The sequence below is a fragment of the Ranitomeya imitator genome, chromosome 1, assembly GCF_032444005.1.
Source record: "Ranitomeya imitator isolate aRanImi1 chromosome 1, aRanImi1.pri, whole genome shotgun sequence".
NCBI lineage: Eukaryota > Metazoa > Chordata > Amphibia > Anura > Dendrobatidae > Ranitomeya > Ranitomeya imitator.
The window spans coordinates 331,824,853-331,847,367 of record NC_091282.1 but is presented as its reverse complement, the minus strand read 5'-3'; the positions used below and the strand labels follow the sequence as shown (position 1 = coordinate 331,847,367).

General features: G+C 42.5%; 3 protein-coding genes across 5 annotated transcripts in view; all 3 read left to right on the top strand.

Moving 5' to 3' along the window:
• Window positions 1-12,436, top strand: part of KIAA1671 (KIAA1671 ortholog) — a 225,434-nt gene extending 212,998 nt beyond the window's left edge. For 2 of the 3 annotated variants that reach the window (XM_069759138.1, XM_069759147.1), the window contains exons 7-12: window positions 1,114-1,339; window positions 2,520-2,691; window positions 6,278-6,402; window positions 6,885-7,048; window positions 7,722-7,803; window positions 9,068-9,477. In XM_069759138.1, the coding sequence (XP_069615239.1) occupies window positions 1,114-1,339; window positions 2,520-2,691; window positions 6,278-6,402; window positions 6,885-7,048; window positions 7,722-7,800 (766 nt within the window). In that variant the 3' untranslated portion in view covers window positions 7,801-7,803; window positions 9,068-9,477. Of the gene's footprint in view, window positions 1-1,113; window positions 1,340-2,519; window positions 2,692-6,277; window positions 6,403-6,884; window positions 7,049-7,721; window positions 7,804-9,067 lie in introns of all 3 variants that reach the window. The other variant, XM_069759154.1, reaches the window with a different exon arrangement.
• The window catches only part of CRYBB2 (crystallin beta B2), a 412,932-nt gene that overhangs the window by 142,358 nt on the left and 248,059 nt on the right, over window positions 1-22,515 (top strand). The gene's annotated exons all lie outside the window — the stretch shown is intronic.
• The window catches only part of CRYBB3 (crystallin beta B3), a 256,164-nt gene that overhangs the window by 142,358 nt on the left and 91,291 nt on the right, over window positions 1-22,515 (top strand). The gene's annotated exons all lie outside the window — the stretch shown is intronic.

Here is a 22,515-nt window from a genome sequence, read left to right as displayed (position 1 = left end):
CATACTCCCATTGAAATAGATCTTCAGATAATTGATTATTGTGAGGTCCGGCTGAATACTGCACAGGAAAACAAGGAAACTATTCCCCGGTGGTCCGATCATTGGGTTTCTTTTTTTTTCTTCCGCTCTGTGCCTATTACTGTCACAATAGGTTGGACAATGATTGTATTGGAACCATTTTCTATTGCAAGTGAAATAATGATTGAATGTGATAAATCTGATTAACCCTTACTCGGTAGATGAAAGTAATCTGAACCGGTTGATTTTGGCAGGACAGTCAGGACTGCTTGGCTACCTACCCGATGCTTCCCCTACACATTATGTTGGATCGGGGCACCTTGAGTTAGAACACCCTATCCTTTTTGTCTCGCCTTATTTTGCAATGAGCCATGATAGGGCTTTCATTATAAGTTATGGTTTCTCTTTTGTCTTCAAATTTAATATGGTGGAACACATTTTCTATACTAATCTGGCAGAAATGAAATTGCAGCATGCTTCCTCAGATACGCTGTGTACTGCAAACGCCCCCGTACCAGGGAGCTGTACATCCGCCGCACACTGATGTACAGGCTCTGTGCTTCCAGCAGCCCAATAAGCCATTACATCTAACCAAAATATTGGAGAACGAAGTGTATATTAACAGAATTCCACCGATTTCCTCAGGTCTGGTTTGGAGGGGGCTCACGTTGGTCAGTGCTGTTATTATTTATGCGGCAACTTTCAGATTACCGTATTCTCTTGCAGGGCCCACCTAGTAACAGCTAAGCTTAGCTGTAGATATTTTGGATCTACTAGCCCTACCATTATTTGCCCTGCTTAGATCAATAAGAAAAGGCGAAATGGTTACCGTAAACTGCAGCTTCCTGCATTTATGCTGGGTCATCGCGCATAGTACGCAGACCATTCTCCAGATTTGTGTGACTTGTCTGCCCTCTGCTGTTCACTTAATGGATAAATATGAATAACGAGAGTGGTGTGTGTGTGTGTGTGTGTGAGATCTATATAACACGTGTCTATGTATATATTTTATGGCGGCAATAAACAGTTAAATTGTAAAGAATGCTACGGCAGTTGTAGTAAATGTATTAACTAAGTTCGCCTTCTTCGTTCCAGCTTTGTCCAAGAATCTTCATCATACGATAACATCAGCACCCGCAAGCAGCAGTCCCACAGCCGCTTGTCCTCACTGTCCCACACTGAGACTGACCAGCATGATTCGATCACTGAAGTCCGCGATGGAAGTCTGGATAGATCAAGCATGGACCTTGATTCCACCGATGGCACAGCAAGCACACCGTCTTTTCATGAAGCCAAAGCAGCTGATTTCTCTTTCATGGATGTAAGAAACATTTGGGACTCATGGAAATGGGAGCTACAGCATAATTTAATTTAACCAATTATAATGGTTTATTTTTATGTTGCATTGGTTAGCAAAAGCCTATTGGAAGCTGAAGAGGGAGGAGGTCTGTGTTGCAGATGTTAGCCCTAATTTTATTGTATTGTATTGTATTCTATACTACTGTAACAATGTCCATGTTCTTATGTCTGTAATTTCATAGTAGTTTAACTGCTTTGTAGTGCTTCCACCATGACTCTCTGCAGGCAGGAAGTCACATCAGCTGTTGTACTGTATGTGACTTCCCCTTCCTGTGCTGATTTCTGGCATTAGGAGAATGTTATCTGGGCTACAGAGGTGTCCTTCAACTAAGCTGTCTGTACAGGACAGTGCTGGACAAAGTGCACAGTTGGACGGCATAGCATCTGATATAAGGGTGCAAATCTAGACATTACAGGGTCAGTTACACACAATACATTATTTTGCTGAGCAGTTTGATAGAAGCTGAAACTGAAGATTTTCCACTATGAGCATGTTTATTATTCCACCAGTGATTTTTTTTTTTTGTCCAGCTCATCGATCCAATATACCACATTTTTTCCCCATTTCTGAGAATGCAATGTTTTAGAGCAATGTTTCCCAATTTCCAGTCCTCACGGACCCCACAGGTCATGTTTTCAGGATTTCCATAGTCTTACATAGGTGGGAGAGTTCCTGATGCCTTCATACTTCCATCACCTGTGCAATACTAAGGAAATCCTGAGAACGTGACCTGTTGTGGGGGAATTGAGGACTGCACTTTAGGAAACACGGTTTTAGACTGACCTACCATAGACTTGGGCAGTAATCTAAGCAGTGGATCAAATCATCTGATCTCATGACTTGTTCTTCACTGACCCTAGCACAATTCTTCTAATGCTTTTTAGCTTAATTATTATAAATTAACTTTTTATGTCCAAGTATGATAGACATAAGTGTTCTCACGATTTTTACCGTCAAAAATTAAATTCTTTTAATTTAATTGCTGCTGACTAAGTGCAAAACAAAAGAACTCTTGTTTTGACCAGTTGTAATATTCAACTCACATGCCCTGCGATACTTATTCATTTATCTACTATTTCAAGGTTGTAAAGTTACTTTGAGCAGAACCATTGCAGTTAAACCTCTGTTGTTTCCTTCACAGCAGACTTCAGTCTTAGACTCCACAGCGCTCAAGAACAGGGTTCAACTAAGTCGGAAGAGCCAGCGTCGTGCACCTAGCCAGTCACAGCGCAGAAGTCGACTTTTGCTGTCCGGCAGCCAACTAGCAGTGATAGAGGATACAGACAGTCCTTGGATGTTCACGGATACCACAGGTAACTGCCGAGCCAGAGCATCGGCTATACGTGATGATTGGAATCGGTAACTGTTTTAGGGCTGGAAAACCAATTCATCCTCTAAAATCAGCCCAAGAATTGAGTAGAACAAATTCTCCATCCCACTGTCCATTGTAATCATTGGGACAAGCACTCCCTTGCACTAAGTGCACTGTCTGACAATACAGAAAACATCTTTACTAGTGATGAGCGAATATACTCGTTACTCGAGATTTCCCGAGCACGCTCGGGTGACCTCCGAGTATTTTTTTAGTGCTTGGAGATTTCGTTTTCTTCACCGCATCTGAATTATTTACATCTGTTAGCCAGCATAAGTACATGTGGGGGTTGTCTGGTTGCCAGGGAATCCCCACATCTACTTATGCTGGCTAACAGATGTAAATCATTCAGCTACGTTGAAGAAAACTAAATCTCCGAGCACTAAAAAATACTCGGAGGACCCCCGAGCGTGCTGGGGAAATCTCGAGTAACGAGTATATTCGCTCATCACTAATCTTTACCTTCCAACTGCACAGTATTTGTCTGCTGATCTGTACTGATCTGTATGATCAATGCCAGGGGAAATGGAAGCTGAACATGATCAGATTGAGGCAGGCAGAACTCGTTTAGTAACTCCTGCACATCCCATGACCACTTTTCCAATAATCCTTTTACTAGTAAAAGGAATTTGTCAGCAGGTTTTTGCTATGTAATTGGAGAGCACCATGATGCAGGCCAAGAGCCTGATTTCAGGGATGTTTCCCGTTCTAGGCTATGTGTTTTTGTTTCAATAAAATCAGTGTTTTATCAACAGGAGATTTTCACTTTAGGACTAGCTGTCTCGTGCCTCCTAGTCAACTACACTCCCACTACGGATTAGCAGCTTTCTGTCAATATATAATATAGTGGTGTGGGCACTCTGAGCTCTGCTAGATCTGCAGGAGAGAATACTGTTATTCTATCACAACTGCTGCACTCCGTAAATTAAGTGATGCATCATTGGAATCGGGGTCACTGTCCCTTTGTCATGCTGCAGTGAGATTACATAGGAAAAACATGTTGACAGATTCCCTTTTAAGCATGTTATGGCGGTATTTGAGGATTCAGTGGTTGTATTATGTGGGAAATATGTTGTAGAATTTTTTTTATTTTTAGGAATATTATTTGACATATTATGGCAGTAACCTGGTATAAAACAGATTCTGGTTGGAAAGGTAGCGGTGTCGTTTGTTCATGGGAGTAGAATCCCACTAACATTTCTCATCTTCTCAGGGTTGAAAACAGCTAAATAGTCAATACCAGTTGTAAATTGCAATGTAAATGTGATGGACAATAGTTTATGGATTTCTGCCATGGTAATCAGCAGTTTTACACCACAAAACTCAAGAACGTGTTTGGCCATACACAAAAACATTATCATGTTGGAGGATAACCGTTTCCTACTACTTGCTAACTTAGTCCGCTCTGTATGTACTTGATTAACGTTTGTTTTGCGGTTTAGATGTCTATAAACTAAACGTATCTTTCCCCATCTACAGCCCAAGTAGCCTATAGCCCAACTCGATCAGCTTTCACCAGAATTTTGCCTTAAAACTGCTTGAAATGTTTCAAATTGTTTTGTGACTTTTAGAGTTTTTACAACGCCTCCAGCCAGCCCTGTAAACTGTAAGGCCATGTTCACACGTTCCTGATTTCCCTGCTGTTTTTTCTGCACTAAAAACCGCAGCTCTTGGCAGAAAACTCAGGTCCTTTTTTTGGTGCGTTTTTTGATGCGTTTTTTTAATGCGTTTTTTAGTGCGTTTTTTAATGCAGAGTCTGTGTGTTTTCTAGGAAGTTTTTTAGGGTTAAAATGGCTGAAAATACCCTAACCCTACCCCTAACCCTAACCCTATTCTTACCTTAGTGGAAAAAAAAAAATTCTTTATTTTTTTATTGTCCCTACCTATGGGGGTGACAAAGGGGGGGGGATCATTTACTATTTTTTTTATTTTGATCACTGAGATAGGTTATATCTCAGTGATCAAAATGCACTTTGGAACGAATCTGCCGGCCGGCAGATTCGGCGGGCGCACTGCGCATGCGCCCGCCATTTTGGAAGATGGCGGCGCCCAGGGAGAAGACGGACGGACGGACACCGGGAGGCCGGGTAAGTATAAGGGGGGGAGATGAGGGCACGGGGGGGGGGGGGGCGTCGGAGCACGGGGGGTGGCATCGGAGCATGGGGGGGTGGGATAGGGGCACGGGGGGGCAGCCACACTGCAGCGGTTCTGCACCACAAACCGCAGAAAACCCGCAGATATTTTTTTCATCTGCGGGTTTTACTGCGGGTTTGACCTCACAATGGAGGTCTATGGGTGCAGAACCGCTGCAGTTCCGCAAAAAGAAGTGACATGGTACTTCTTTTTTACCGCAGCTATTCAGCGCGGCTTTTTTATTTAATTCCCGCATCATGTGCACAGTGGTTCCTGTTTTCCATAGGGTACAGTGTACTGTACCCTGCATGGAAAACAGCTGCGGACCCGCAGCGGCAAAATCGCGGCGGTTCCGCAGTAAAAAACGCACTGTGTGAACATGGCCTAAGACTAGTAAGGAGACCACATGGGCAATGTTATAATGAGGCCTTGATGAAGGAATGTGACACTGGTTTACTGGCATTATAGCATGGGATTGCAGCTGATTCTTTCTTTGAAGCAAAACCTTGCTTAAGAATCAGCTGTGATCCCATACTGTAATGTCTGTATACCCTTTTGCTTCCTCCCCTGCCCAGGAGATGTGTTATGATGAGACCATGTCCCTGCATGGTCAGACACGGCCATTACACAGTACACAGCAGGGGCACATTTATAAGATTATCTCCGCACAGGAACATTTTTTTTTTTAAACACGTCCAATTGTGGAACTTATTATTATTCCAAGATCTTTTAATTCAAATGTACTTTGTGGAAAAACACCTTTTAAGTGTTACAAATAAAGTACAACAGTACTACTATGACCTGATATAAGTAGGGGAGAAAGGGAGCAATAAAGGAGAAGACTCCGTTGACACGGTAGACTAGTGCTTCACATGTAAGATCATCAATAATATTGAGTGCGTAGGAATGGTCAAACACATAATCTTAAAGAATAGCTAAATTTATACAAAGTTTTAGTAACATATGTTTAACCATTGGCTTGGAAGCCTCAATAAATGTACTGTAAGCCAAATGGATGTCATTGAGTGATGCTAGCTATACTAGAATGTGAGACTATAAAATACACAATATTAGACAAGTAGCAGCAAATCATACAGCCTCCTAAAAATATCTCGAGACATCCTGGTCTGTAGACGAGGCACGCAGAAACCACACGCACATTTCGCCACTGGTCTTTGGTTTTGTCATGTACAGCACTTCCTGTGAAATAGTGGCCATACCCTATGAAAGAAACACAGAGGCTGAACTCTGTATTGGGCCCAAGGGGCTGATACAATTTCTCCAGCCTTGCAATAGAAATAACACCGTGCGTCAGTTAGTGGTTTACCTTCTTTACAGTAGATCTCTGCTCAAGGATTAGAATTATTGTGATTTTTCTGTGTTTGGCATTTTAGAAGACAAACCTGAGAAACCTGAGAAAAAAGATGAAGTAGATGCAGAAGAAGAAAAGCCGCAAAGGTCTTCCCTGCCGTCTCAGAGGATGCCAATGTTTCCTGGAATGGATCACTCCACTCTAGTGGTAAGTGAATTGGTTGCGATTGATAATGTTTGTAAGCACTTTTTTGTTTGGTGCAATTTGGCTATGAAGTTATGATCTTGTATGTCCCGAAAACACCGTTGACATGAATGACTTCAGTGTTCACATATAATCACATACATTTACCATTATACGAGCTAGTTAGGATGAAGAGATTGATGTGTATGATGATTTTGAACACAGGTTTCACATTCATAATGAAAAATGATACTTTTTATTTTTCACTTTGTTTACTTTTTATTTGCTCTTTGGTTTGCCAAGGAACGTATGTCGCCATTGTACAAAACTAGTGCAGAGTAAAACTGGTTGGGTTACCAATCGAAGCCAATCAGATTATTCCTCTGAGGTTCTTTAGAATATTACATTTATAACATCTGACTTGTCATGGGAAACTTTTTTTTTTTTTGTGCAATATTGTCTCCAGTTGTTTAATCATCTTAGATACTAATTTTGTGTTTCGATAGGCCCAGCTTCGGAAAAGGCAAGAGACAGAGAGCAGTAGCGAATCTTCAACTCAGCCTTCTTCACCTCAGTCTTCTGCTCAACCATCAAGGTCGCCAAAATCTCCTCTCCCACAAGGAACACTGGGTGTCAAACTCTTGCCAACCTCTGCAGACATACAAGAAAGGTTTGTTGTCCATGATTTTTCGGTATGTTGCCAGTCGATCGCTGTCTCCCCACTCATGCTTGTTTTGGTATGGTAAGATCAGGATGCACGGCTGTCACAACTCCTCTCTTTTATGACAATTGAGCCAAGTTGTTTCCTCTCTCATGATGGCTGTCCCTTAATGGTAAATTGTTTGCATTTATTATCCTGTCCGATTATAATGAATTAGTGTTTCTAGCAATTCTTTTTGCAATAATCGCCATTCGGCCAGTATAAAACGCTTGATCATCTGGAAAAAAGATTTTTGAACTTGTTAAATAAAAAAATTAGTTCTTGGCAGCACATCGCCCTGTGTAAGCTGGACTTGTGCTGCCGAGAACAATGACCGTTTATGCGCACTGAATGATCTATTACCAATCGGACCTTTGTTCATGGAAAGTTCGGTCGGCCTGTCTAAGCAGGCTAATAAACGACTGCCGATCTGCAAGCATGAGGCTGGTTAGTGGTTATTGAAGGACCACCATCGGCTAGAGTAAACCAATGTCATGGCGGTGGCCATGTTTAGCATATTGGAGCTAGATCTATGTTTCAGTTCGACAGTGCATGCCGCATTCCCCATATAGCTGTAAAGATGAAACCTCTGACAAATTGCAGGATCGACCTTGAGCACAGTTCTATTTTTTTCTGCTTCCAGAGGAGCAAGTGAATCCCCACAGTGGTTAAAGGAGCTGAAATCAAAGAAGAGACAGAGCCAATATGAGAACCACAGTTAACAGGTATGCTTGTAAAAATGTAGTGTGAAATGCAGTTCTTAATGGCTGTGCTGCACAGGACAATATAAAGTAAAAGGCATGTTTAGACTATTTGCCACTGGAAGAAACCACTTTAAATTAAAGTATGTACGTATACCATTGCTGCATTATGGTATAATCTACAGTATTCTTTGATTTTATGATCATTTTACATAAAAACAAAAAACAGAAACATGTGAACGAGTAATGAAATCCAATTTTTCATGCACAAGATGTGGATTAAAAGAAAGTTTGCACTAAAATCTGTGTGGAATCCATGATAAATGCGTTCAGATCTTCCTCTGTTGTGCTGACATCATTTACCAAGGATCCAGAAGGTCACACCCGACATTTGATAGACCGTTTGGTCCTTTTATTAGTAAGTGATCTCTAATAATATAATCTGTGGCTGCCCACCGTTTTCTTAAAGTAAATGTCAGAATTGTTTTGCCATTTACACTGAGAACAGTTTAATATAGAGACAGAGACCATGATTCCAGTTATTGTGTCACTTACTGGGCTGCTTGCTGTAGTTTAGAAAAAATCACCATTTTATCAGCAGGAGATTATCACTCAAAAACTGTTGCCATGTAGTTCTCTATATTCATAATCTCTGTGTAACTCCGCCCCCACCTCTGATTGGCAGCTTTCTGCTTATGCACAGTGTACACAGAAAGCTGCCGATCCGTGGTGAGGGCGGGTTATACAGAGCTCAGCAGTCAGAGAACTGGTAAATCTACCGCAAATCAGTGATTTTATCAAAACTGCAGCAAGCAGCCCAGTCAGTGACACATGCCCTATCACATTATAGTTATACTAATAGTACATGATTGAAAATGAGAACACATAATATTATGCCTTAAACATAAGATGGTGGTAAAACAAGTAAAAAGATGAAAAGCCACCTTTTGCGGGGATGTGAAAAATGTCTCATCAAATTGGTCAATTCGGGGCATATCCAGGCTTATAAATAACCAAAAATACATTAATAAGTGCATCAAAGTGCAGTAACAAATAATTGCCAAGGTTATAATTGCATAAAGACGAGGGCACATATTTAATAAAATACACAGAAATGGTGAAGAAGAACTTTGGTAAACTTTATTTGCCTAAGATTTGGATTTTGTGCGTTTTGTTATGGCTTCATCTGGGGGTATTCAGGTATGGTAGCGGAGCTCATACATATAGTCTAAGCACCTTTAATTTTTTCTGTTGTTTAACTCTGTAAATTCTATTTCTTTTTTGCTAGCTCCAACACTCAACCAGAAGAGGACACAGCAGTTTAACATAAGCCTTAATCCACCCAGCCCTACAGATGCACACCTTTCTGCTGTCTTGCTTCATCTCAACTGCAACGTGTTCTGTGCCTTCCCATTTTTGCGGAACAAAGCTGCTTCGTACTTACACAGATACAAACAAAAATGTATTTTATTGTAGAAGAGATAAGTCACTTTAAAACTGAAAAGGATACCTACTTGAAACCGAGCTGTACAAAAGCCAAAGGTCATGCCTCCTGATGACCAGGTGATACGGAGGGAATCAGGACAGTGGCCGCTAGCGCCTGTCAGTGGAGCGAATGTGTAATCATGTTCTGTATGCGGAAGACTCGATGTAGAATGAGTGGGGGAAAAAAAGACTGACTTTTGTATTTGTTTATGGAAGAAAAAATCAATTTCACAAATGAATTTATCTTTTATGTCGCTTAGAATATTGTAATTCACGATCCAGATGATTTATTTGTCCCAGAGTATATAAATATATATATATATATAAAGAACAAAATGTTTACTGCCAATAACAACAAAAAATGCTTGACTACTTTTGTAAAATAATTTTTAAAAATTGTTAATAGGAAAGAGAATGTCACAATGAACACCTTGTATTTTATGTTTTCCTTGCTTTTATTTTGGCCTCTGCACAATGCTGTTTTACTGTTGAATAGACTTTCTGTTCCCATGGACCTTGGTTAGGACACGTTATTTCAGGGTTTCTTTTTAATATTTGTTATCATTGGCTTCCAACCTTATAAGAACCATTCTTTTTTGCTTCCATGACGCACATTATAACAATTCCCATAATATAAGCATGGTTTTACATATCCCGCAGCTCCATGTTCTGCTTTGCATGACCCCGTAGATTCGCAACCTTTGTCAGTGTCTTTCGGATACCGGTCTGTCCCCCGGTGTACTTGGGTATACAAGTCTCCGGTGTGATCACTTGTTTTCTGCATGTTTCTGAATTAGATCTTGTACTTGTGCCTATGTGTTCATTTTGTATAGGGCCGGATTTATTGTAGGACCCCGTAGGCTGATGTCTATTAGAAGGGGAAGGAAGATGGATATTGTAGTCGAGAAGCACAATGTGATACTTTTGTAAAAAAAAAAGTGGATTGACTTGGGTTTAAATTGCCAAAGTCTATGTATCTAGCGGTGTAAATCCAGCCCTTCCCTTTCATGCAAAACCATTAACTCTTCCACCGTCATAGTTCATGCAGTCAAATGCACAATGCACGAGCGAAATAAAACTTGATAGTGTTGCCTTATAGCAAATCATGCTTCTGGAACTTGGTTCTACCTGGCAACAAACAAGATGGAGGAAGGCTGAAGCAGCAATAATCGAAACCTGTCCGATTCAGTGTCCGTTTCCCATCACGCTTACCTTGAATGTTCTGACTACTTTGTTGGGCGTTGTAGGCTTTTTCATCATGTCGATGATCATTAGTATGTTAGCTGCATTATATTAAAACAAAAAAATGCTCTGGACTAACTGATGAGTTCATCAACTCTGTATTTCTAATGAAATATTGAAGAGGCAAAACGTGTTTCAAACCAGATTGTGATGGGGAAATTGATTTTTCTGAATTAAGATGTACAAGCTTCTTTTCAAGGTATGATAAAAGCATCGCTTGCTGATGAATGTGAAGTATATTGTGCTGTCTGGCAGGGAGAGGGTTAACCATGTGGATAGTATGTTTAATTCCTCTGTATACAACATGGGGTTATCTGCTCTGAACAATCCATGCGTATTAGTTTGGAATACCCAGAGTGAGGAAATCTGGTAGTAAGTGTTCAGTTTCCCTACAGTGCCTCCACAGGAAAAAATGAGCATTACAGAGTGCATATTCAAATGAGTGTGTTGTCAACATAATGGGGGAACAGGACAGACCCTCCAGAACAAGCAACCATTGTCCATTCTGGCTAATCATTGAGATCCTGAATAGAGGACAACCCTAAAAAATGTAAATATATGAAAAAAAATTTTTTCAATTCATTCAACAATCTCTTTAAAGGAAGACTATAAACCGTAGGTACACACTTGTGGTGTGCTCTGTGAGGGGATGGTATTCCATAAGGGATTCAATAATTTCCAAATAGAGAATCCCTGTACCATGTACCACTCCGCCACCCATACACGCGGCATATCTCACTGTGCCAGTTTTGCACAGAATGCTCCTTTAAGCAAGAAGCGCGTTACTTTATATTTCTTCGCATTAATGTTTTTTTTCACCATATTGCCCCCTTTTCTGCTTTATCATTTACCAGATCGTTGCCTGACTAGATGTGCTTCTTTCAGAACTCTTTGATTTGCCAAATGGATGTTTTTGGACATAGTCTCAGCAATCGGTTCTGAAGAAAAACTACATTCAGCTCTTGTCTTAAAAATAATTTTCTCCCATTTACCAGCTGCTAGCTCGTGCTGGGTTTGGGGGGTAAAATCAATATCAAACTCAGTCATGTCTTGTGTTCCCTAGAGGGGGCCGTACTCTGCCTATTAAAGGATTACAGGGTTCCAAAGAAGATTCTGGTTTTCGTTCCCTCCAAGTGCTACCTCTTGACCATAGGGCTGTATCTGCTGTCTAGACACAGGCCATAGACAAGTATTGGTGCCGTTTTAAGGAGAAAAACTGACTTTTTTTTTTTTTTTAAATCCGGAACAATCTCTTAATGTATTTAGAAGGTGGTAATAGGATTGGTAAAAGAGGATCTCTACTTTCCTTAGCTAACCCCTTTCTCTGATGAGTCAAATGTATTTCAGAATATAAAATGAGGAGTTGCATAAAATATTAATTTTGACGATGGGTAATTTTATCCTGGTATAGATTGTACATGGGAGTCATTTTTTTTCTTTTAACATAAATGCATTGCCATAAGTACCTTTTACATGATGTGTACCACAGTGATACTACTGACGAGACGCTTCCGGAAGCTGAGGGTGTACAGTTATCCCCACCTCCTCCAGTGGAGCTGCAAAACCTACATGACTGGTGATGAATGAGTTAAGAGGACTATAGTGGTTCTGTATATGTGAAACCTCAGTAGCACTCCCACTGTAAAACTTCTTGCACAGAAACAAACTTGTATATAATCCCAGAATCCTTTGCACTTACTGTCGCACTACTGTATCAGGAGGAGACGCCTGGGAAGAGGCCTTCACACGTTCCCTGCATCTCCGAGACCTGCAGCAGATTGTATTGTTTGTTGCTCCCATAAAGAATTCTATTCCATGATGAGTGTGTATATATGGATGTATGCACTGCAGTGTTTATATATACATATACACACACATACACAATATACAAAGATGGTATTGCAATAAAACTGGTTTTGAATACACAGAATATATATTTAAAAGAAAAGTGTCTTGTTTCTTTATTTCTCCGTCTCCTTCTTGATAAAGCAGGTAAAGTGAAGAAAGGATAGTAATAGATATTTTGGTATTTTCATTGAAAGTTGACTGGAGAACTTGGGGAACTAGAGTATCTAAAGACCAGGATTCACTTGCCAATCGGAGCCTGTTGGAAAAAAATGAAAAATTGAGCATGTTTGGATGAGCATGCATAGGTTTTCAATGGATAGAGAGGGATGTACCCAATACGTAGCATCACTGTCTTGACATCCGGTTAGGAGGAAGACCCCTATACACAGTAGATAGTTGCCTGATTATGTAACACTCCTCTAATGTGTACAGACACCTTTAGGACTTGTGTAAATGGATATATTACTGCTATGTACAACCATAACCTAGTTAGTTGTACCCATACAGTGGTACGGTGGCTTGCTGTCTGTACCTGTGTGCATCTGATTTTTACACTATATGGAAAAAAGTGAGGCACACTCTTCTGGTATTTAGTGATGAGCGAATATACTCGTTACTCGAGATTTCCCGAGCATGCCCGGGAGTCCTCCGAGTATTTGTTAGTGCTCGAAGATTTCATTTTCATCGCCGCAGCTGAATGATTTACATCTGTTAGCCAGGATAAGTACATGTGGGGGTTGCCTAGTGTCTAGGGAATCCCCACATGTAATTATACTGGCTAACAGATGTAAATCATTCAGCTGCGGTAAGAAAAACTAAATCTCCGAGCACTAAAAAATACTCGGAGGACCCCTGAGTGTGCTCGGGAAATCTCGAGTAACGAGTATATTCGCTCATCACTAATAGAATCCTGTTTTTGGAGTAGCAGGTTTAATGGTTCCTATGTTCCAACAGGGGGCACCACATACACAACAGGTCTCCACCCAATCTGGGCTTTGATTCCTATAATCACAACTAGAGTTGAGCGACTTTTACTTTTATAGGATCGAGTCGGGTTTTGCGAAACCCGACTTTGTTAAAAGTCGGGTCGGGTGAAATCGGCCGATTGTTGCAAAAATTCGGGGACCGACCGAAACATGAAACCCAATGCAAGTCAATGGGGAATCAAATTCAGCAGTGAGTGAAGGACAGAAAAACACCTACAGTGTCCATTTTAATGCCAAAAACATCAATTCTTATTTCTTAAGCTTGTCAATCTGAATTTACTTGATAATAATAGTTGGGCATTGAAAACAGGGGGTCATTTAGCTAAAGTTGTGGGGAGTAGGGCTGGCTCAAGATTTTCGTGGGCCCAGGAAACGTGGAATACGGTGGAGCAGGGAGAGGTAAGTATTTCAGCTTTGCAAGTGCTGTGATCCTGAGCAAGCAGGGGGGGCCCCACTCGTTGGCACTGGCACAGGGCCCCTCATGGTACGGTGGTGTGTTTGATGGCGGGTGGTGCCTCCCACTGCCAGAAACACTTTTGCGTACTATGAGGGGCCCTGTGCCAGTGACGTCGCCAACGAGTATGCCCCCCCCCCCACCTGATGAAGCAACCTGCACTTTCATCTGCACCTTCCTCTTTGTCCCCGTGTAAGGTGGTATAGTATGCGGGAAGGGGAACCTGACTTTCAGCAGGGTCAGATTCTGGCTGTGTAGAGTGCAAGGGGAATGTAGTGATCTGGGTCAATGTACCAGCAGACTCATCTAGCAGTGGCTGGGCAGTGGGCAGGATGAGGAGGAAACACAGATATAGGCCCAAATAATAAAGTAGGCTAAAAGCAGTTTTGGTAACAGGACTAAACAGGTGGCATTGCTTTGTTCAGTGGAGGACAACTGTAATGAGTGGCGCAGACACAGTTAGTAGGCCCAAAATACAAAAGTAGGCTAAATGCAGTTCAAAATTGGTAACAGGACTAAACAGGCGGCATAGCTTTGTTCAGTGGAGGACAACTGTAATGAGTGGCGCAGACACAGTTTGTAGGCCCACAATAAAAAAGTAGGCTAAATGCAGTTCAAAATTGGTAACAGGATTAAACAGGCGGTGTAACGGGGTCTACCAATCTGGGGTACCTCTTTCATTACCACCCCGTGTTTTCGGAGGTCCACTCTGCTTTGGCTGGAGTCTGAATGAAGGACGCTGGCTGGAATTACTTGATTACATGGGTGCCTATAAAAGATCACTGCTTCTCCACGTATTTCCAGTCTGACAAAACTTTACTCACAGGACACAGAATATATAACACAGATACAGAGGGCAAGCCAATAGAAACGCGGCAGGCCAGACATACATTACAATAGCTGCAGGTGGCCGGAGCCTGCCGATATTTGCTGTGGGAATTACAAAGGTGGGGGGGCGGACTAAAGGGGAATATTGTGTCCCCTCTGACCAGGGGCGGAGCCTGTGGGCTGATGCATTAGGGACATGCGTCTCACATGGAACCTATTATACATAACATACATATAACTGCACAACATATTCTGGGTGCCGAGTGGTTCCGTAACACGTAACTGGCGGCATAGCTTTGTTCACTGGAGGACAACTGAAATGAGTGGCGCAGACACAGTTAGTAGGCCCAAATACAAAAGTAGGCTAACTAGCTGTTCGATAATGGGACACCTCGTGTGCTACACTGGCAACTGCGGATGGAGTGGTTGTGCGACTGCGCTCTGTGGACGAGCTTTCGCTTCTGGAGGAGGAGGGGTGGCGAACGCCTACAGCCAACTGTTTCCTAGACCGTGGTCTAGGCAGAACTGTCCCACTATGGCTGTCCCCTGTGAACCCTGCATCCACCACATTAACCCAATGTGCTGTGAAGGACACGTAACGTCCCTGGCCATGCCTACTGGTCCATGCATCTGTTGTGAGGTGCACCTTTCTACTGACTGATTGCCTCAGTGCATGGACAATGCAGTCTTTGACGTGCTGGTGGAGGGCTGGGATGGCTTTTCTCGCAAAGTGTCGACTGGGTAGGTCATAGCGTAGTACTGTGTAGGCCATCAGGGCTTTGAAAGCTTCGCTTTTAACCAGCCGGTAGGGCATCATCTTTAACGAGATTAGTCTAGCAATGTGGGCATTCAAACCCTGTGTACGCGGATGAGAGGATGAGTACTTTCTTTTCCTAACGAGAGTCTCTTGTAGGGTGAGCTGGACTGGAGAGGTGCATATGGTGGAACTAGCGGTGGTGGTGGTGGTGGACATGGCGGATTGAGAGAGGGTTGGTGATGGTATTCTCGATTTTTGCCTACCTACAGTGTTTCCTACCAATAACCTTGTGATTCCCTGACTGCTTTGGCCTTGCGACGATACCTCCACATTTGCTGCTGGTGGTGTCCTAACCAGTGGGCTTACAGTGAGGGAAGCAATGTAGCGTTGCTGACTGCCTTCATTCTGAGCAGGTGCACCAACGGTATGGGACGTTTGGTAGTTAGTCCAGGCTTGCAAGTGCATGCTGGTTAAATGTCTAAGCATGCATGTTGTATTTAAATTTTGAAGATTCTTCCCTCTGCTAAAGGTCTTTGAGCATTTCTTACAGATAACTGTTGACTGATCATTCGGATCTTGGTTAAAAAATTGCCACACTGCACTCTTCTTACTATGGAATTCCTTTTCAGGCATTCCACGCTGTGCTAAAACTGTTTTTGTTTTTGACAAACGTTTTTGGCCTGATACGGGCCTGCCAGATGACAGCTGTTGTGATGTAGATGGCTGCTGCGGATCATCCTCCTCTTCCCCCAATGGCTGCCAATCTGGGTCAACAACTGGGTCATCTATCACCTCCTCTTCAATGTCATGTGCACCTTCCTCTGTGCCACCGTGTAAGGAGCTATAGCATTCGGGACGGGGTACCATAGTCTCATCAGGGTCAGATTCTGGCTCAGTACACTGCGAGGGCAATGTAGTGATCTGAGTAAATGGAACAGCATTATAATTTAGCTGTGGCTGTGCATCAGTGCACTCCATGTCCGATTCATCTTGTAATGGGCAGTTAACAATTTCCCTTTCTAACCCAGGCACGGTATGTGTAAAAAGCTCCATGGAGTAACCCGTAGTGCCGCCTGACACATTCTTCACTTTTGGTTTGGGTGAAGAACACAAGGAAACGTCTTGTTCCTGACCGGGAGCATCCACTGACGACTCGCTGCTTTCATATTTGGAACCTTCTGAACAGGCGGCGAAAGAGCTAGAGGCTGAGTTAGCAAGGAAAGCCAAAACTTTTTCCTGCTGCTTCGGCTTTAAAAGCAGTTTTCCTACTCCCAGATAAAGGCGCCTTCGAGGCCTTGTGTAGCCAGACGATGACACTGGTTCAACACCTCCAGCCTTAGGTGCTATTGTGCTTTTGCCACTACCACCAGATGCACCACTACCACCATCAGTATCAGCTCGCAACCACCACCCACGGCCTCCTCCACCTGACTTCCTCATTTTTTGGAAAATCTAAACCAAAATAACAACCGTTATATGGTACTGTAAAACAAGGTAGAAGGTGTATATAAACATGTTGAGATTTTAAATCTCCCTTTCTTTTTTGGGGGGAGAGGGGGAACTGAACAAAAAATCAGGCCCTGTGCAAAAAACAACACAATGCAAGTGGCTGAAAGTGGCTGGCTGATATACGACAAACTAACAGGACAGAAGTATATCCACTTTGTGAGAATTTGAATCTCCCCTTTTTTTGGGAGACTGAACCACAACTTAGGCCCAGTGTATATAACAACGCAATCAAAGTGGCAGAAAGTGGCTGGCTGATATATACGACAAACTAACAGGACTGAAGTATATCCACTTTGTGATAATTTGAATCTCACTTTTTGGGAGGGAGACTAAACCAAACTTCAGGCCCTGTGCATAAAACAACACAATGTAAGTGGCAGAAAGTGGCTGGCTGATATACCACAAACTAACAGGACTGAAATATATCCACTTTGTGATAATTTGAATCTCACTTTTTTTTTTTGGGGGGGGGAGACTAAACCAAACCTCAGGCGCTGTGCATAAAACAACACAATGTAAGTGGCAGAAAGTGGCTGGCTGATATACCACAAACTAACAGGACTGCAGTATATCCACTTTGTGATAATTTGAATCTCACTTTTTGGGGGGGAGACTAAACCAAACCTCAGGCCCTGTGCATAAAACAACACAATGTAAGTGGCAGAAAGTGGCTGGCTAATATACCACAAACTAACAGGACTGAAATATATCCACTTTGTGATAATTTGAATCTCACTTTTTTTTTGGGGGGGGGGAGACTAAACCAAACCTCAGGCGCTGTGCATAAAACAACACAATGTAAGTGGCAGAAAGTGGCTGGCTGATATACCACAAACTAACAGGACTGCAGTATATCCACTTTGTGATAATTTGAATCTCACTTTTTGGGGGGGAGACTAAACCAAACCTCAGGCCCTGTGCATAAAACAACACAATGTAAGTGGCAGAAAGTGGCTGGCTGATATACCACAAACTAACAGGACTGAAATATATCCACTTTGTGATAATTTGAATCTCACTTTTTTTTTTTGGGGGGGGGGGGGGGGGGGGGGAGACTAAACCAAACCTCAGGCCCTGTGCATAAAACAACACAATGTAAGTGGCAGAAAGTGGCTGGCTGATATACCACAAACTAACAGGACTGCAGTATCTTTGTGATAATTTGAATCTCACTTTTTTGGGGGGAGACTAAGCCAAACCTCAGGCCATGTGCATAAAACAACACAATGTAAGTGGCAGAAAGTGGCTGGAAGATATATGAAAAAATACAAGGACTGTAGTACAATTTCAATCTCCCTACAATGACCTCAGGACAAGTATGGCAGCAATAAAAATGACTATTGCGCACAAAAGTGTGGACAAATAAACAAGATAACTGTGCAGAAAGGAGTTGGTTTGCACAGCGGCGTGCAAACAGCAATGTAGCTATCAGGGAGCCTTATAAGGCAGCCTACTAAGCAACAGAGCTGATGCACAAAAAAAAACTCCACTGTCCCTGCAAAGAAATGGTGGAGTTGGACAGTGGAAATCGCTACAGCACAAGCAGTTTCCGGGCTTAATCTTCCCTCCCTAACTATATCCCTTCTGATGAAGCTGCAGCAACCTCTGCCTATGCTAATATCGGCAGAAGTAAGAAGGCGGTGGGCGTGCACACCCCTTTATAGCCCCTGTGACGCCGCAGAAAGCAAGCCAATTACTGCCATGCCCTTCTCTAAGATGGTGGGGACCGAGACCTTTGTCATCACGCTGCCCACACTCTGCGTCCTCCTTCATTGGCTGAAAAATGGCGCTGAACGCATCATACGAAACGCGACTTTGGCGTGAAGATCGCCAACCTCATGGCCGATCCCACACTAGCATCGGGTCGACTTTGCCGAAAGTCGGCGATTTTTGAATTTGTCCGATCCGTTTCGCTCAACCCTAAACACAACATGTCCATCCTTCAGGGACAAAGTAAGGGACTGAAGTCAAACTGATAGCGGCACGAGGATCAGCGCCATATTTGTTACATGCTTTCACATACAAAAACATACCACCATGTTATTCTTCCTTTAACTTGCCTCTAGTTATACATTTAGAGGTTTTTCCACCATATCTCAGCCTAATCTAACAAGCCAGAATAATTTAAACAACCTCTTTGTTCCTTCAGTACACTTCCAGAAACCTTCATCAAATCTGCCACCTGGTGGACAACCAGACAATGAACAAAACCTACACATTTTCTGCACAAATTTTTCTTTCTGTTTCACCAAATGTTAACAGCACCTCTACCATTCTATACCTGCCCCTTAATGAACAGATTAACACATCTTTTTCTTTAAAAACAGGAAAACCGGACAAGAATGGCAAAACAATCAGGTACTCTTAACACACTCACTATGGTTTCCTTCTGTCACTCCATGCCTGACGAAAACCACTAGCCTCTATGTCTCAGAGCCAGAAACATATGTGTTTCCTTAACTACAAGAGTAGTGTTGAGCGAATTTATTTGGGTTCCCTCTTATTCGGCAAGCTATAGCACTTGCCGAATAAGCTGCAGAGGGAACCCGAATAAATTCACTCAACTCTATACAAGAGGCTACTGCTAACTATCACCAACGTCAGCTCTACCGATCAACTAATAGTTACAATTCAACCCCACATACAGATGACCAGTGAAATGCCAAATCCACACTACCCATACAACATACAACACAGGAACTCAACACAGTACACAAGGTCTCATCACAGTTCTTTCTCTAACACTAATGGATCCACTTATTATGAATTGATCAAGTGACCTGCGGACCCACTTACCCAAGCACATCAGACCAAGAGAGAAAGACAAACTCAGGTAGTGTAAGAATAAAATATGTTACCTATTGCTGCAGCTTTGATTTGTCAGTCTTTCTGGGCACCATCAAAATGTTTTGATCTATTGGTCCTTTGAACTAGTGGGTCCCTGTTCGGGTGCCAGGTTTTGCCACATAATGGCATAATGACATTCTGAGACGTTGTGCCTGCTCCAAATTAAATTTTAAAATTCGGATACATGCATGGAAGAGCTACGCTGATACATTGAGCATCAAAGCAGATCTCTCTTTATTACATCATTCAGTCAGTATTTAGGTTATTAGTATTTATTCATTATAATATAATTGTCTCAGCTTATCGCTAAATATGTGCTGGTATTAGCATACATAATTCTCATTGGCTAAAGGTAATTTTGTCTACACCCAGCTGAAAAGTTAAGTGTGTTTCCTCTCCTTAGGTTTCGCCAACTTACCTATGTTTTCTCTAAGTCCTTTAGACGAAAGGTACCGTCACATTAAGCGACGCTGCAGCGATCTAGTCAACGATGCCGATCGCTGCAGTGTCGCTGTTTGGTCGCTGGAGAGCTGTCACACAGACAGCTCTCCAGCGACCAACGATCCCGGGTAACCAGGGTAAACATCGGGTTACTAAGCGCAGGGCCGCATTTAGTAACTTGATGTTTACCCTGGTTACCATTGTAAAAGTGAAAAAAAAACACTACATACTTACATTCCTGTCGCGTCCCCCAGCGTCAGCTTCCCTGCACTGTGTAAGCGCTGGCCGGAAAGCAGAGCGGTGACGTCACCGCTGTGCTCTGCTTTACGGCCGGCCGACGCTGACACTGGGGGACGCAGGGAAGCTGACGCTGGGGAATGAGACAGGAATGTAAGTATGTAGTGTTTTTTTTTTTTTACTTTTACAATGGTAACCAGGGTAAACATCGGGTTACTAAGCGCGGCCCTGCGCTTAGTAACCCGATGTTTACCCTGGTTAACAGTGAAGACATCGCTGAATCGGCGTCACACACGCCGATTCAGCGATGTCAGCGGGTGATCCAGCGACGAAATAAAGTCCTGGACTATCCCCAGTGACCAACGATCTCCCAGCAGGGGCCTGATTGTTGGTCACTGTCACGCATAACGATTTCGTTAACGATATCGTTGCTACGTCACAAAAAGCAACGATATTGTTAACGATATCGTTATGTGTGATGGTACCTTAAGACATTCCTAAGGAACCTCTGTTATCTCACACACACATACTTTGTCAAACTCCTTCTTGGAAAGCAGGAGAGAATATATGCAGAAAATCCTCAATAGAGTCAGGATAGATAAATATAAATCCTGCTCTCAAAATTGCAACTGTACATACGTAATGCATGAAAATAATGCATTTAATGATCTCATAATGCAGAGTTCATGCAAATGATGATGTCACAGAACAGAAATATTGTACAGTAATGTCACTAGATACAGCTACAGGTATTGTAAAAGCTAGGGCTTCAAGGATGTAAGCTAAATAGGTGGACACGGCAGGACAGACAGGCAGGTCGCTCACCATGTGGCAGGTTCTATCCTAGGTAGATGTCCTCAGATCCGGTGTGAAACGGCTGAAGAAACACCCAGTGGAAGTGAGCCTAAACAGGGAGGATGCCAAAAAAATGTACACTACGGTACGACTTGATCTCGAGCTGTGTGACAGGCTGAAAAGCAAAGGGAAATCTTTAATGATGTGTAATGCAAAAACTGCTGACAATGCTGTGCTGAACCTGGATGTACTGCAGAACCAAGAAAGAACCCCGACGGCGCAGTGCACAGAGCAACAAGTAACCTGAAAGTGAAACGTGATTTATATATGGAGGGAGGTCAGGTCACACCAAGCATGATGAGCACCGCCACGACTTTGGCCCTGGATGACCTCTACACTTCCATGAATCCAGTTTTTTGAACTGCCCCAAGCAAAGTGCTCTCCTTTGCCTAAACTGAATCGTCTCTGCGATCGGTGTAGTAAGTTCTCTTTTCAATCCCTTTTATTTTCTGTAACTATATGCTGTGCTGTTTTGTCCCCCTTGTAAAATCGTTTGTATATTTTTCATAAACACTGCCTTGCTTTGGATTAAATATAAAATTTAATAGTTCTGTTTCTTTTGTTATGTAAACCACGCCTCAAAGCGCTAAGCTACCTATTAATAAACTATTAGTGGTGCCACCGAGTAGTCTGGGGTTATCGTGGAGTTAGCGGTGACCTTATAGAGGTATATATATATATACAGTCATGGCCAAAAGTATTGACACCACTGCAATTCTGTCAGATAATACTCATTTTCTTCCTGAAAATGATTGCAAACACAAATTCTTTGGTATTATTATCTTCATTTCATTTGTCTTAATTGAAAAAACACAAAAGATAATGAAGCAAAAAGCAAAACATTGATCAGTTCACTGTTGTGAATTCTGCTCTTGGGCTCCCTCCGGTGGTTGTAAGTGGCACTTTTGTGAGTTCTGCTCTTGGGCTCCCTCTTGTGGTTTCAAGTGGTATGGCTGCTCCTTGGAGTTAGCTGTCATCAGCTGCCTCCACTTATCGTCTCTTCTGCTCTGCTATTTAGGCCTGGCTCTTTCCTTCAGCCAGTGCCACTTGTAAATTGTTCCTGGTTGGATTCACATCTCTTTGGATTTCCCTGTTATCCTGACCAGTTCAGCAAAGCTAAGTTTTTGCTTGCTCTTTTCTGTCCATAGATTGTGGACTTATCCATTCTGTGCTTTCTATGTTTTGTCCAGCTTATCAGTATGAATTAATTCTGTCTTGCTGGAAGCTCTGGGAAGCAGATTTACCCT